Source organism: Lagenorhynchus albirostris, chromosome 8, assembly GCF_949774975.1.
Source record: "Lagenorhynchus albirostris chromosome 8, mLagAlb1.1, whole genome shotgun sequence".
In the NCBI taxonomy this organism is placed as follows: domain Eukaryota; kingdom Metazoa; phylum Chordata; class Mammalia; order Artiodactyla; family Delphinidae; genus Lagenorhynchus; species Lagenorhynchus albirostris.
Genome location: NC_083102.1, coordinates 20,961,928 through 20,976,168, shown reverse-complemented (window position 1 = coordinate 20,976,168; position 14,241 = coordinate 20,961,928). Strand labels below are relative to the sequence as shown.

Genomic DNA, 14,241 nt, shown 5'->3' with positions numbered 1-14,241 from the left:
AAGCTTAAAAAAGGAAAGAGAAAACACACCTTCCAGGAAAATGGATCCCTTTGCTGGATTTATTTAATAGTACAGTAGGTGTGTGTTGGTTAAGTTATCAGGTTACAAGGATAAAGACATACTTAGGATATCTCACTGAAAAAGAATTTATTATGAGAATATCCAGAGAATTAAGGTGCTTCCTCAGCACTTGAACAGTGAGGCCTGGTGGAGAATTGTTTAGGATACTGAGACAATTCTAATAGCTAGAAGCTACTGAAGTAGCTTTCCTTGTAACTGAGCCTCTCTCTTTCTGCTTCTTTCTGTCTGCTTTTCCTGTTCTACTTCCTGACTCTGCTTTCTCTTATGGCTTCGGTAGGTGGCTAGGTAGCTAGGTAGTAGGAAGGAAGGGAGAGAAGGATAGGAAGAGAAGGAATATGTCATCTCATATCTTCTGCTTATTGCCTTCTGTGTTTTGTATGTTTTTTGTGTCCTTGTGTATCTCACATTCAGATTCTCTAAGAGAGTATCTTCTTACAGAAAGTTCCCTAGAGAGCATATCCCTATTGGAAAGAATTCTGCCAGGCCACTTTAAAAATTGCTCACCAAGCTCAAGACGATTGCTTTTGGCTCAGGTGCCAAAACTCTGGTCTAATTCATTGTGGACAAGATGGTAGAGTAACATGGACCTAAGACTCTCATCTGAGGGTTGTAAGGCTGGCTGACAATCAGGGTACTATCTGGTACAAGAAAACTGTAATATTTTGCCAGTCATTGTCCCTCCAGGTACCCTATCACTGAGATTAGCTCTAAAGACAGGAGATTATTGATGCCATCAGCTGAACACAGTTATGAAAGGCTCTTCACTATTTTCCTTTCCCAAATGAAATTAAATGTCTTCTTTCTGTATAATATTTTGAAAAGCATACCAGTTTATTAGAAATAAATACATATCTAATTATGCTATTAAAAAGGAATTATCAAATTCCTTTTTATTCCTATAAATAGATATATAGTCCCAAGCAGACTTTTTTAATTTAAGAAAATCCTTTGTTTCCTTTCAGCTTTGGAATCAGAGACACTTGAGTTTAATTCTACTTCTGCCACTTACTAGGTCTTAGCTTGGCCAAGTTCATTTACTAGGCTCTGTTCCTCATCTGTTTTTTTTTTTTTAAATGATGATAAACTTCTCATCATAGAGTTATGGGAAGATACATGAAATGATATATGTAAGATACTTGATACAGTGTCTAGCACAAAACAAACTATTGATAAATGATTGCTACAGTTTTTGTTATTACTGAGACATGGAAATAGTCTCATTAAAAATATCTAATCAGTGTTAATGATACTGATTAAAAGAAACTATACTCAGGCTTCCCTGGTGGCGCAGTGGTTGAGAGTCCTCCTGCCGATGCAGGGAACACGGGTTCGTGCCCCGGTCCGGGAAGATCCCACATGCCGTGGAGCGGCTGGGCCCATGATCCATGGCTGCTGGGCCTGCGCATCCGGAGCCTGTGCTCCGCAGCAGGAGAGGTCACAACAGTGAGAGGCCCGTGTACCGCAAAAAAAAAAAGAAGAAACTAATTTCACTTTCTGAAGTATCTGTTAAACACCTCCAGTGGAGAGTATATGACACAAATCTAGGAAATTATTTTTATTTTATCTCTACTTGTTTTTTTATGAAACATATTTGGCTATTTTGCACTTCTGTTATATAAAATATTTGACATATTCGCTATGTTTTGTAGTTGATTTAATCTTAGCTTATAGTTTTAAGAGGAGGGTTGGAAATGCTCTTATCCAGTCTCTAGCACCACAGCCTGATATTACCATTACATCTCCAGGGACTCCACATGTACGCTATTTATATATGTGTCAGTATTCTTACTTCTGGATTCTTAAGCACAGGATTTTTAGATATCCACAATATCTTCTCAGATACAGAGTATTCCACTCTGGGTTTAAAAGACATTTCTGATGTTTTTTCATAACTCTAGACAATTATTCTTGTTTACATTTTCTAGGTTTGAAGAGAAGGCCCAAATGGATCCCCTTAGTGCTCTGAAATATCTACAAAATGATCTTTATATAACTGTGGATCATTCAGACCCAGAAGAGACAAAAGAGGTAAAGGTGGCAATAAACTTCAGAAATTGAACGTTTAAAAAATTGTCTTTCTAACTTATATTTGTTGACTTTGCTCTTGGATGTTTAAAGGAAAGTGAGGAAAATATGATGACACTAAAAATCTTAAAAATGGTACAGAGCAGATGAAATAAAAATTGAGTAGACATATTTTCATGTGGTAATCTAAGATTCAAGTCACACAAAAACCTGTGATCCACTCAGAAAAGGATTCTTAGGTATAACGTTTTAAGTAGTCATTAGATTTTGTACTGGAAAGGAAATAGAAAAATTTTACTTCTGCCATAGTTCCATACTTCCTTTACTTAAGGGTTACATAAAGTTCAGTATAAACTTTTTCTACTGATACTCGAAAATCCCCCTAAAAGAAGAAAGAAAACTCTCCTTTATTGTAAGGAGAAAGTGAAGAGAGGTTGGTAGGAGTAGAATCTTTGCTGGCTTGATATTTAGTTATATGAATGTTGTAGCAGTACAGTTTTACCATAGGCTACTAACTTCGTTTATCAGTAGCCCCGAAGCTTGAGAACTTAGTAACAGATCATTACTTTTCAGTTTTTATGATACATAACATGGGATGGAAGCAGCTGTTTCTAAGATTTAATATTCTTAGGGCATATTTGCGTATCCACAATGTGTGAATATACCTGCAATGAGTTTCATGGTCTTACAACCTCTCTTCCAACTTCTAAGATTCCTTTTGTCACTTCTTCCTTTTGCTAACTATTCTTGTTCATAGTTCATCTGGCAACATCTGAACTGCGATCCATTTTACCTTCCATTCTCAGAATTGGTGATTATATGTAGTTCTGTTCCTTACATCTATTTCCCTGTTAGCTGTTGCTGTGCTTTGGCTTTGTAATAGCGACATCAAGCAGTGTTTTCCTCTGTTCAGCATTGACACAGGCATCAGACTGAATGACTTTCAGGTACCAGGTTCATTGTACTTTCAAGCAGAAGAGCCTGCATGTCCTTGGCACCAAAACAAAGAAATGCTCTTTCATAGTTGCCTACTGTGAAAATAAGCCCTAGTTCTCTCACTCAGTATTGGTTACAACCCTTCAGTAGGTGGAGAATCAGCAGAACACATTTTAAAACCCCCTGAAAAAGGACAGTTAATTGTCTTTTCTTGAGTCTTCAGTCAATTCATGATACTATTTGAAATAGGGAGAACTGTCACGATTTTGCCAAGTAGCAGAATATATTTGGTTTAATCTGTTATGCCTTATAAACTGAACATAGTTGTGAAGAGTCTGTTAATGTTCATTTTGTTAGACCATGCATTTGAGAGTTATAAATGGATTTTCTTGTGTTTTCACTATAGTCTGTCTAAAATGGCTGTAATCCGGAACATTCATTTTTCTTTTATTTTTTAAAACCAAACCAAAACAAAATATTTCAAAGTAAATAATTTCAGCTGTGTGAGTTGCAAGTAGGCCAAAGAAAACAGACAGTTTGCTCTTAAAGCTAAGCTAGTAGGAAAGTCCAGGACAGGGAGGTATCTCAAGTTCAAACAGTCATTTTAAGAATTTTGGTAGTGGGTTTCTCTTTTCCTGAAGAGTATCAAATTGTGATTTTGTATGCCACAGACTTCCACTCCATTTCTGAAAAGCTGTATCTATCAAGAGTTGTTTAACCCTAGTAGAAGTTAGTAAAAATGATGTTATTCATGTGTATGTCAGCATCAGAATCACTTTAGAAGCTTTTTCAGAACAATACCCTCACCCTAAGAGTCTCCTCTGTCTGCTCTTTTACAATGGAAAACTGAAAGCACACATAAAAAGTTGAGAATTACAGGTCTGTAAGGTTATTCTTTTGTTTAAAAACGTGTGAACAGATTTCGTTTGGGGAAAGAAATCCCTTGGGGACAGCTCCAGTATATATATGTACTTACAGTATCTGTTAGTGAGGCATATAGATCTTCGCTTTTCATTGTAAGAAATCATTCCCTTTTGAGAAAGGCCTTACTGCTCTTCATTTTCTGTAGTAGCTTGGTTTTGTTCTCTATGTATGTTTTACAAATTTTTCATTATATTAAATGATTTTATCAGCAACCAGAAGTGGTTTTTAGATTTTTCTCCCCCTTTTTCGAGTCATCATTGTGTCTTTTAGTCGCAAAATGCTGGTGGACGATCAACTAATAATGGTTCTTTGCTTTCTTCCAGTCTCCAGAGCATGGGTTCTAAATTGGTGATGAGCTTATAGTAAAGCTTATGAACATTGTATTTTTTCCTAGAAAAGGGCCAAGAAAAGGATGCTTAAACTGATTCTGCCATTTTCAGAGAGGATTCTATAATAGAGAAGGAACAAGAAAAACAAGTTTTCAGCCAGTATTGCACACTTTGTATTAATTGTCTTTCTACTGAGCTTCCAAAGTACTGATGTCATTTATTTAAAATATTGTGTAGAGTTCCTACAATATGCCAGGCATTCTTCTAGGTACAATAGATATACCAGTGAACCAAACAAGATACTTGCCCAGGAGGTACTTACATACTAGTGGGGGGGAACAATAAACATATTAAATAAATTATACCGTGCATTAGAATTTGATAAGTATTATAGGAAAGTTAAAAAGAGATCAAAAATATAAGGGGACTTCCCTGGTGGCGCAGTGGTTAAGAATCCACCTGCCAATGCAGGGGACCTGGGTTCAAGCCCTAGTTCGGGAAGATCCCACATGCCACGGAGCAACTAAGCCTGTGCGCCACAACTACTGAGCCTGCGCTCTAGAATCCGCGAGCCCCAACTACTGAAGCCCTTGAGCCACACCTATGGAAGCCTGCGTGCCTAGAGCCCGTGCTCTGCCACAAGAGAAGCCACCGCAATGAGAAGCCTGCACACCGCAACAAAGAGTAGCCCCCGCTTGCCGCAACTAGAGAAAGCCCGCGCGCAGCAACGAAGACCCAACGCAGGCAAAAATAAATAAAATCTACGTTTAAAATATATATATATATATACATATATATATATATATATGGGGTAAGAATTGGGCAGTTGCAGTATTAAATAGAATAATCATAATAGACCTCATTTGGAAGTCAGATTTGCACAAGGACTTGAAGAATATGAAGGAGTGATCTAAGTAGATAATTTGGGGAAGATAATTCTTAGCAAAGGGAGGGCTAGAACAGAGACCCCTGGGATGGAGAGTATTTGGCTTTGTTTAGAACAGCAAGGAGACACTCGTGGCTGGAGTAGAGGTAAGGAGAGTGAAAGCAGTCAGAGATGAGGTCCAAGAGGTAAGAGCAGGGATTGGCAGAACAGGTTATGAATGACTTCATAAGTCATTATTAGGACTTTGGCTCTTACTCTGAATAGGGAGCTGGTTCAGGGTATTGTCCATGCAGAGGAGTGATATCGTCTGCTTTATGTTTTAATTAGGTCACTCTGACTGCTGTATTGAGAATAGACTAACAGGGAACAAGGATGGAGGCAAAGAGAACTATGAGGGAGGTGTAGAAATCTAAGCAAGGGGGATTGTTGCTCAGAGCAAAGTAGTAGCAATAGAAATGGTGAGAAGTAAAATAGATCAGATTCTCTCTCCCTCCCTCCCTCCCTCCCTCCCTCCCTCTCTCTCTCTCTCTATATATATATGTATATATTTATATATATATATATGTATGTATGTATGTATGTATATACTTTTTTGGCTGCATTGGGTCTTCGTTGCTGCACGCGGGCTTGCTCTAGTTGCAGCGAGCGGGGTTTACTCTTCGTTGCGGTGCGCGGGCTTCTCATCAGGTGGCTTCTCTTGCTGCGGAGCATGGGCTCTAGGTACACAGGCTTCAGTAGTTGCAGTGTGTGAACTCGGTAGTTGTGGCATGCGGGCTCTAGAGTGCAGGCTCAGTAGTTGCGGTGCACGGGCTTTTAGTTGCTCTGCGGCATGTGGAATCTTCCTGGACCAGGGATGGAACCCATGTCCCCTGCATTGACAGGCAGATTCTTAACCACTTCACCACCAGGGAAGTCCCCTCAGTATATTTTAAAGGTAGAACCAATGGAATTTTATGATTGGATGTAGGGTTTGAAGGAAATGACTCCAAAGTTTTGAGCCTGAAAAGCTAGAAGGATGGAGTTACTGTCAACTGAAATGAGAAGGTGGAGCCTCCTGACTGGAATCAGGAGTTTAATTTTGCATATGTTCAGTTTGAGTTGCCTGTGAAACAGCCGGCTTGAGATGTTGAAGTGATAGTTGGATGTTCAAGTCTGAAGCTGGGGAGAGAGGACTGACTTTATTCAGATTGTGTACTATTTACTCAGTACCTGTTAAAACTCTAGGCCAGTACATAGCAGTGCCACTTATTTAATTGGATGGTTAAAGTAACAGTTTTCTCCCCATCCTTCTGTTTAGAACCAGTGAAGTTTATCTTTCATCTTAGAAGTTAGAAAAGAGCAACAAATTAACCCCAAATAAGTATTCACTAGAATATAGGAAATTAGTAAAATAGGAAACAGTAGAAAAAATATAAAAAGTGAAAAGTTTGTTCTTTGAAAAAGTGACTAAAATTGGTCAACCTCTAGCAAGACTTATCAAGGAAACAAATAATGAAAACATAAATTATCAGCATCACAAATGAAAAGGGGAGATCATTACAACCCTACCTACATTAAAAGTGTACTAAGGAGATATTATGAACAAGTTTGTCAACAAATTCAGCAACTTGATGAAATGGACAAATTTCTTGAAAGATACAACTTACCAAAACTAACACAAGAAGAATTAGAAAATCTTAAGGAACTCCATATCAATTACAGAGATTGAATTTGTAATTGAAAACTTTCCAAGAGAGAAAATACTAGGCCTGGATGGCTATATCAGTAAATTCTATCAACCCTTTAAGGAAGAAAAAAATGCCAATTTGGTATAGATTTGTAGAAATCAGAATAAGACAGAACACTAAATCCTTTTATGAAGCAGCTTAACTCTGATGTAAAAACCCAAAAAAGACATTACAAGCAAAGAAAATTACAGACCAATAGCCCTGTGAATGTAGGTACAAAATTCTTAAGAAAATTTTAGTTAATTGAATCCAGCAATATATAAAAAGCTTAATGCACAATAGCCAAGAGGGGGTTTATGCTAGGAGTACAAGGTTGGTTTCACATTTGAAAATCAGTATATTTCACCACATTGGCAGAACGAAAGAGAAAAACCACAGATCGTCTCAATAAGTGAAGAAAATCATTTGACAGAATGCAAAACCCATTGATGGTAAAAATTCTTAACAAACCAGGAATAAAGGAAACATCATAAATCTCATAAAGGGCATCTGTGAAAAACATACAGCTAGTACCATAGTTAATTGTAAAACATTAAACCCTTTCCCCTAAGATTATGACAAGGAAAGGTTGTCTGCTTCAACGCCTCTATTTAGCATTGCGCCAGAAGTCCTAGCTAGTACGATATGGTAAGAAAAAGAAATAAACAGCATATAGATTTGAAAGGAGGAAGTAAAATTGTTTGCATTTTTAGATGACAAATTAAAGAATACCTAAATGGAGAAATAAATCACATTTGTGGTTTGAAAGACTAAAAAGTGTTGAGATGTCCATTCTCCCCAAATCGGTTTATAATTTAATGCAGTTTCTAAAAAAACTGTCAATATTCCAGTCAGTTTGGGTTTCTTTGTTGTTGAGGAGATAGACAAACTTATTCTAAAATTTAGTCAAAATGCAAAGGCTCTGGACTAGCTAAAACAATCTTGAAAAAAGAAAAAGTTGGAGGTCTCATACTTACTACCTGATTTCAGGACTCTGTATAGAGCCATAGTAATCAAGGTGGTGTGGTACTGGCTTAAGGATAGACAAATAGATCAATAGAACAGAATAGAGTTCAGAAACAGACTCATATATATGCAGTCAGTTTATTTTTTTGACCAGAGCACCAAGTCCAATAAGGAAAAGAAAGGTTTTTTAAACAAATAGTGCTAAATAACTGGATATCTCATCCCCTATTTCACTCTTTTTTTTTTTTTTTTTTTTGCGGTACGTGGGCCTCTCACTATTGTGGCCTCTCCCATTGCGGAGCACAGGCTCCGGACGCACAGGCTCAGCGGCCATGGCTCACGGGCCTAGCCGCTACGTGGCATGTGGGATCTTCCCGGACCGGGGCACGAACCCGTGTCCCCTGCAACGGCAGGTGGACTCTCAACCACTGCGCCACCAGGGAAGCCCGTCGACCCCTATTTCACTCTTAACACAGAAATTAAGATGGATTATGGATCTAAGTATAAAACCCAAAACAATGAACCTTTAAGAAGAAAACAGATTATCTTCACAACTTTGGGATAAGCAAAGCTTTCTTGGACATGACACAAAAGGCACTAATCATAAAATAAAAAGTTGACAAATTGGACTTCAACAAAATTAAAATTTCTACTCATTAAAAGACATTATCAAAAAAAAATAGATGAGGGAATTCCTTGATGGTCCAGTGATTGGGACTTCACGGTTTCACGGCAGAGGGCCTGGGTTCGATACCTGGTCGGGGAACTAAGATCCCACAGGCCACACCATGCGGCCAAAAATTAAAAATAAAAATAGACAAGCCTCAGACCAAATAATACCTGCAGTAGATATGTCTGACAGAGGACTGATACCCAGAATGTATGAAGAAGTTTCATATATTTTTAGCTCTTCCTTTTATCCCCTTTTTTCCTAACTAATTTGTCTAGTTTCTTACACTGAAAGGATGATTAATCAGGTGACTGATACCTGAAATTTTAAAGGCTACAAGTGTGAAATACGTCCTGAAGAATCAGTGGTATGAACTGCTCAAGTCTTGCAAAGTGCCAAGTAAACTCCATTGAGATTCAACTCATTTGTATACTCTTATTCTTTCCTTTAACTGACCTGTTTTCCAGCATCCTCATTCAAGATAAATATGAATAGTTCTCCTAAATTTTTATTTCTTTACCAATTTGTTAAAGTATAAGTGATGCAATAGTTTTATCTTATTTTGTCATTGTTCAGTTGCATTGTCTGATTTAAACTAACTCTGGCTAGCCTGGGAATCTAATCAACACTTAAAACATTTTTTCAATGTAAAAAAGACCTTTGAGCCTTTATAATTATATAACAATACAATTATATATGACCATGGAATATCAATCTAAGTTGTAATTTAGGGATGGCTTATGCATAATAACCATGCTTTTTTTCTCAGAGTTTGATTTACACAGAGACATCAGGTGTTTTACAGTAGCATGCATTTATTTTTGAAGTGAGAATTCATATTTACTAATATACAGGGCATCAGTCTCTCTATATGTGATAGATTCCCAAATGAGTAATTTTTCTTTTTTTTTTTTTTTTAAAGGAAGAAGGGGTAGTGGTAGATAAGTGAATTCTTCTCCACCTTGAAGGGTGGTGCTACTTCTACATCATACGTTCTTTTTTTTTAATGTCCGTTCATTGGTTTGTTTATTTATTTTTGGCTGTGTTGGGTCTTTGTTTCTGTGCGAGGGCTTTCTCCAGTTGCGGCAAGCGGGGGCCACTCTTCATTGCGGTGCATGGGCCTCTCACTATTGTGGCCTCTCTTGTTGCGGAGCACAGGCTCCAGACGCGCAGGCTCAGTAGTTGTGGCTCACGGGCCTAGTTGCTCCGTGGCATGTGGGATCTTCCCAGACCAGGGCTCGAACCTGTGTCCCCTGCATTAGCAGGCAGATTCTCAACCACTGTGCCACCAGGGAAGCCCCTAATTTTCTTTTTCTTTAATCGAAGTATAGTTGATTTACAGTATTATATTAGTTTCAGGTGTGTAAAATAGTGATTCAATACTTTTATAGATTATATCCCATTTAAAGTTATTATAAAATACTGGCTATATTCCCTGTGCTGTACAATGTATCTTTGTAGCTTATTTATTTTATACATAGTAGTTTGTACCTCTTATCTCTGTCCTGCCCCTACCCCTTTCCATCTTCCCATTGGTAACCACTAGTTTGTTCTATCTGTGAGTCTTTCTGTTTTGTTTTATTCATTCATTTATTCTTTAGGTTCCACGTATAAGTGGTAACATCTGGTATTTGTCTTTCTCTGTCTGACTTATTTCACTTAGTATAATACCCTCTAGGTCCATCCATGTTGTTGCAAATGGCATTATTTCATTCTTTTTTATGGCTGAGTAGTGTTCCATTGTATATATATATACCACATCTTCTTTATCCATTCATCTGTTGATGGACAGTTAGGTTGCTTCCATATCAGGCTATTGTAAATAATGCTGGTGTGAACATTGGAGTGCATGTATATTTTCAAATTAGTGTTTTCATTTTCTTTGGATGTATACTCAAGAGTGGAATTGCTGGATCATATGGTAGTGAGTAATATTTTATATTTCAGTTGACCTATTGTTCCTTAATAAATACATACTTTAATATATTTTTAAAATAAAATAATTCCAGGACTTGGTCTAGTATTTTGGAAAATGATAATAGTAGTCCACCAGAAAAGTCAGCATGTTGTTTAATCTAAATACGGTGTTCTTCTTGCCACTTTTTGGTGAATAGACTTATGCAACACGTGCGGAGACATCCAGTGGCTAATGAATGGTCGAAATTATAGGAGTTTTTTCTCCAGTGTGCTTACCTAGCTAATTTGCTTTTTTCTCTCCCCCCCGCCACCCCACAGTTTCAGCTCCTGGCTTCAGCTCTGTTTAAATCTGGTTCAGATTTCACAGCTCTAGGTAAGTATTCCAATGTAATTTATCCGGCCATATGCCCTAGAATTTGGGAGGTTGGACTTTGATTTCTTTTAAATGAAACATCAGATGAGATGTCATCCAAACAAATGAAGCAAGTTTCAAGGTAGCATGCAAAATTTCTAATAACCTGCTACAAGGTTATTTTCCAGGTATCAGTCCCTAGTTCATGGATCAGTTTGCAGTTCCTATTACACCAATTGCAGGGTTATTATGCAAACAGATGGCAATAGAAGCCTGATCAAAATAAATTAATTTGTATAACGTTGTTTTGGAATGCAGACTGTATTACTGATATACTTACCATGAGTTAACACTTGCTGGTTGAATGGTTTTCCTGTTTGTTCTTTGTGAAATTGTGTGGTGTCAACAGAATGGTGATGGAGTGGGCAATGAAATAAATGTTTGGGAGCAGAACGAATTACCTCTTTCCTGAAAATGGACATTTTTGTATGTTGGTATCTTAATTGTTCCAAGTGTTTCTCAAGCATCCCAGATATGGGCATCAGTTTTCACTTAGTAGTACTCTCATTTAGTATTAATGAATTATTAAAGTAGTTAAACTAGATTGTAGTAAAGTGGGGAGTCTAGAAGTTCCAGAATCCAGAGCTTTAGTCAGGTGAATTTTCAAGGATCTTTTAGTTAGGATAAGTCATTATAGCTTCAGTTTTTCAACAAGATAGTAGCCTTTTGAAGTATGGGAATTTCCAACTTTCCTCTTGTCATTATGCAGTCACACAGTGAATGCATATTAATCTCATTAATGCTGGTGCTATTTTTAATTTGCCTTAGAGTCCAGCAATAGTATCGAAATTTTCCAGCGTATGTAATATAAATACTTCTCTTTATCTTTGGAATTAAATAACACTTTGGAATATCAGTTTAATTTCTTCATTGTTTGACCTTTTGTCTCTTAAAGGTGAAACATACCTCAAATGAAAAAAAAAACAGAGACATACAATGATGGTGTTTCTCACTGGGATGGAAATAGTAGTAGTGTTTCTTGGGGTCTTGCCCTTTGTTTTGTTTTTCCTTAATGAGTAATTGAGGCTACTCTACTGATCAAGGCAACTGCAGTCCTGAGTTATAATTCCAGAATATGTAGGATTCCACAGGGCAAGAAGACTGCTATAAAACGTAACTCCAGTAGGTTCTCCTAAAAATTTATGTAATTGTTTACCCCTATCCCATACACTCAAAGGGCTTTTAAAAAATGTTTTCAGGTTGTTAGAAATCTCAGCCCTAAGATGGAGAGTCTAGTTATAGGCATTATTTTGGAAAGTTCACGCCCTTTTGAATTTTATCATTTGAAACAGGTTTAGTGATACAGGAACTGAGAGCCTTGCATATAGATATTCACTTTGAATAAATGTGTGCCTTGTTAGGTATGGGTACTGCAGCCCAGAGCCATTATTTTTATTTTAATGGTGGACAGCACTGAAATATCTCTGGCTGACTTATATTTAGCCTTTAGAACAAGAATTTTTTGGCAGTCATTTGAATATGTTAGACTGGTGTCAGCGAATGTTTTACTTTTAGCTTAACTCTTTTCTTCTTTCTCTGCCCTATTCACTGTCAGCTAATATATTTTGCCAGGAACAGTTTGTTTTAGTTGGATTCTAAATTTCAGGTACACTGAGATCCGTACAAACACAACAGAAAAAAATACAAAAAGGGAAATTTTCTGTGAGGTTTTGTTTCTTCCTACCTGTCTGAAGGGAGGCAGTTTAGTAGTTAAGAGATAAGAGTGTAGTATAGTGGTTAAGGGTCAGAATCTAGGTTTAGCTATCAGCTCTGCCACTTGCTAATTTTAAAAGTGACTTTGAACAATTCACCTTTCTAAGCATTAAGTTCTTCATCTATAAAATGGAGGTAAGCAGAGTACTTACCTCAAGTTGTTGAGAGAATTAAGTAATTATGAAAAACAACAAAATGAAATACTTAGTGCTCCATTCAGGTACTCGTATTACTACCTTCTTTATAAATGTCATCTTTGTAACACTGGTGAATTTGGATGAGGAGCAAATTCAGGTTATATGCTAATTTTAATAAGGAGAAATTTGATATATTATTTATAAACGAAAAGCACCTTTCATAAGGTTTCATGCCTATTTAGAGTTCGTGGTTCTCATTCATTTTCTGTCTGATTGTTTTACCTTTACGCCACTTAGAATTGAAATCTAATGGGTTATTTTATGTATAGATGTATACACTTTTCATGTATAGATGACTGAATATTTTGTTTTCTAAATTATGTCCTGCCAAAATTGGCTCAACCAAACTGTCTGACTTCCTTCAGAATTCATCCAGTTTATCTTAACCTCTTAGTATTTACTAATGTTATATGTAATTTAAAGATTTAGAAAGATGGAAAATGATTTGCAAACAGCTGGCATTATCTTAGTTTTGAAAAATGACTGACTTCGGAGAAAAATAACCTTTGGGGATCTTTAGCTTAGAGCTACTGTGTCTGTGTCTGTGGCTGTGGACACTTTGAAGCTTGAACTTGGGCTTTCTGCTAATTTTAAGAGCATATTTTCAGCAAGGTATGTGACAGGGAAAATCTGGTCTGTAGAAGCATATTGCCTTTCTTGGTCTTCACACCTTTCTTTAGAAGTTTTTTAGTCCGTATGCGATGTGCAAGTATGAATTCAGACAGCTGTTTAAAATATTTTATGTCTAAAGTACAGTGCTCTTTGGCAGTGTGTTGACATTTGTGAATGAGGAGCCTTAGGGGTTTCACAGCATTTACTGTGCCCTTTTAGCCTTTATACTTGTACTAAATCCACCAAACTTAGATTTCAGCAAGAGACTTTCTTCAACCTCCTGTCTTTAGACCACATGTTTACAGGTGATTTTTATATAATAATGAGTTTATTTTAGAAATAAGAAACGTAAACACAAAGAAACTTCTATCTAGGAGAAAAATGAGAATTCTTGCTATTTCTTCCTTATTACCATAAATAGGAAAAGCTACCTAGCCTGTATAGGATGTTAACTTAAAAGTATATTCCTGGGGCTTCCCTGGTGGCACAGTGGTTAAGAATCCACCTGCAAACACAGGGGATACGGGTTCAAGCCCTGGGCCGGGAAGATCCCACATGCCGCAGAGCTACTAAGCCCATGCACCACAACTGCTGAGCCTGCGCTCTAGAGCCTGCAAGCCACAACTACTGAGCCCACGTGCCACAACTGCTGAAGCCTGTGCACCTAGAGCCCGTGCTCTGCAACAAGAGAAGCCACTGCAGTGAGAAGCCCGTACACCACAACAAAGATTAGACCTCGCTTGCCACAACTAGAGAAAGCCTGTGCGCAGCAATGAAGACCCAATGCAGCCCAAAAAAATGAACAAATAAATTTTTGAAAAAAATTTTTTAAAAAGTATATTTCTAATAGGTCACTTTCTTTTAGAG

At 37.3% G+C, this 14,241-nt stretch overlaps 1 protein-coding gene across 9 annotated transcripts in view; it reads left to right on the top strand.

The window, feature by feature from the left end:
* Nucleotides 1-14,241, top strand: part of MKLN1 (muskelin 1) — a 360,180-nt gene that overhangs the window by 331,851 nt on the left and 14,088 nt on the right. For 8 of the 9 annotated variants that reach the window (XM_060156656.1, XM_060156654.1, XM_060156651.1 and 5 more), the window contains 2 exons: nucleotides 2,007-2,109; nucleotides 10,759-10,813. In XM_060156656.1, the coding sequence (XP_060012639.1) occupies nucleotides 2,007-2,109; nucleotides 10,759-10,813 (158 nt within the window). Of the gene's footprint in view, nucleotides 1-2,006; nucleotides 2,146-10,758; nucleotides 10,814-14,241 lie in introns of those variants that run through there. The other variant, XM_060156650.1, reaches the window with a different exon arrangement.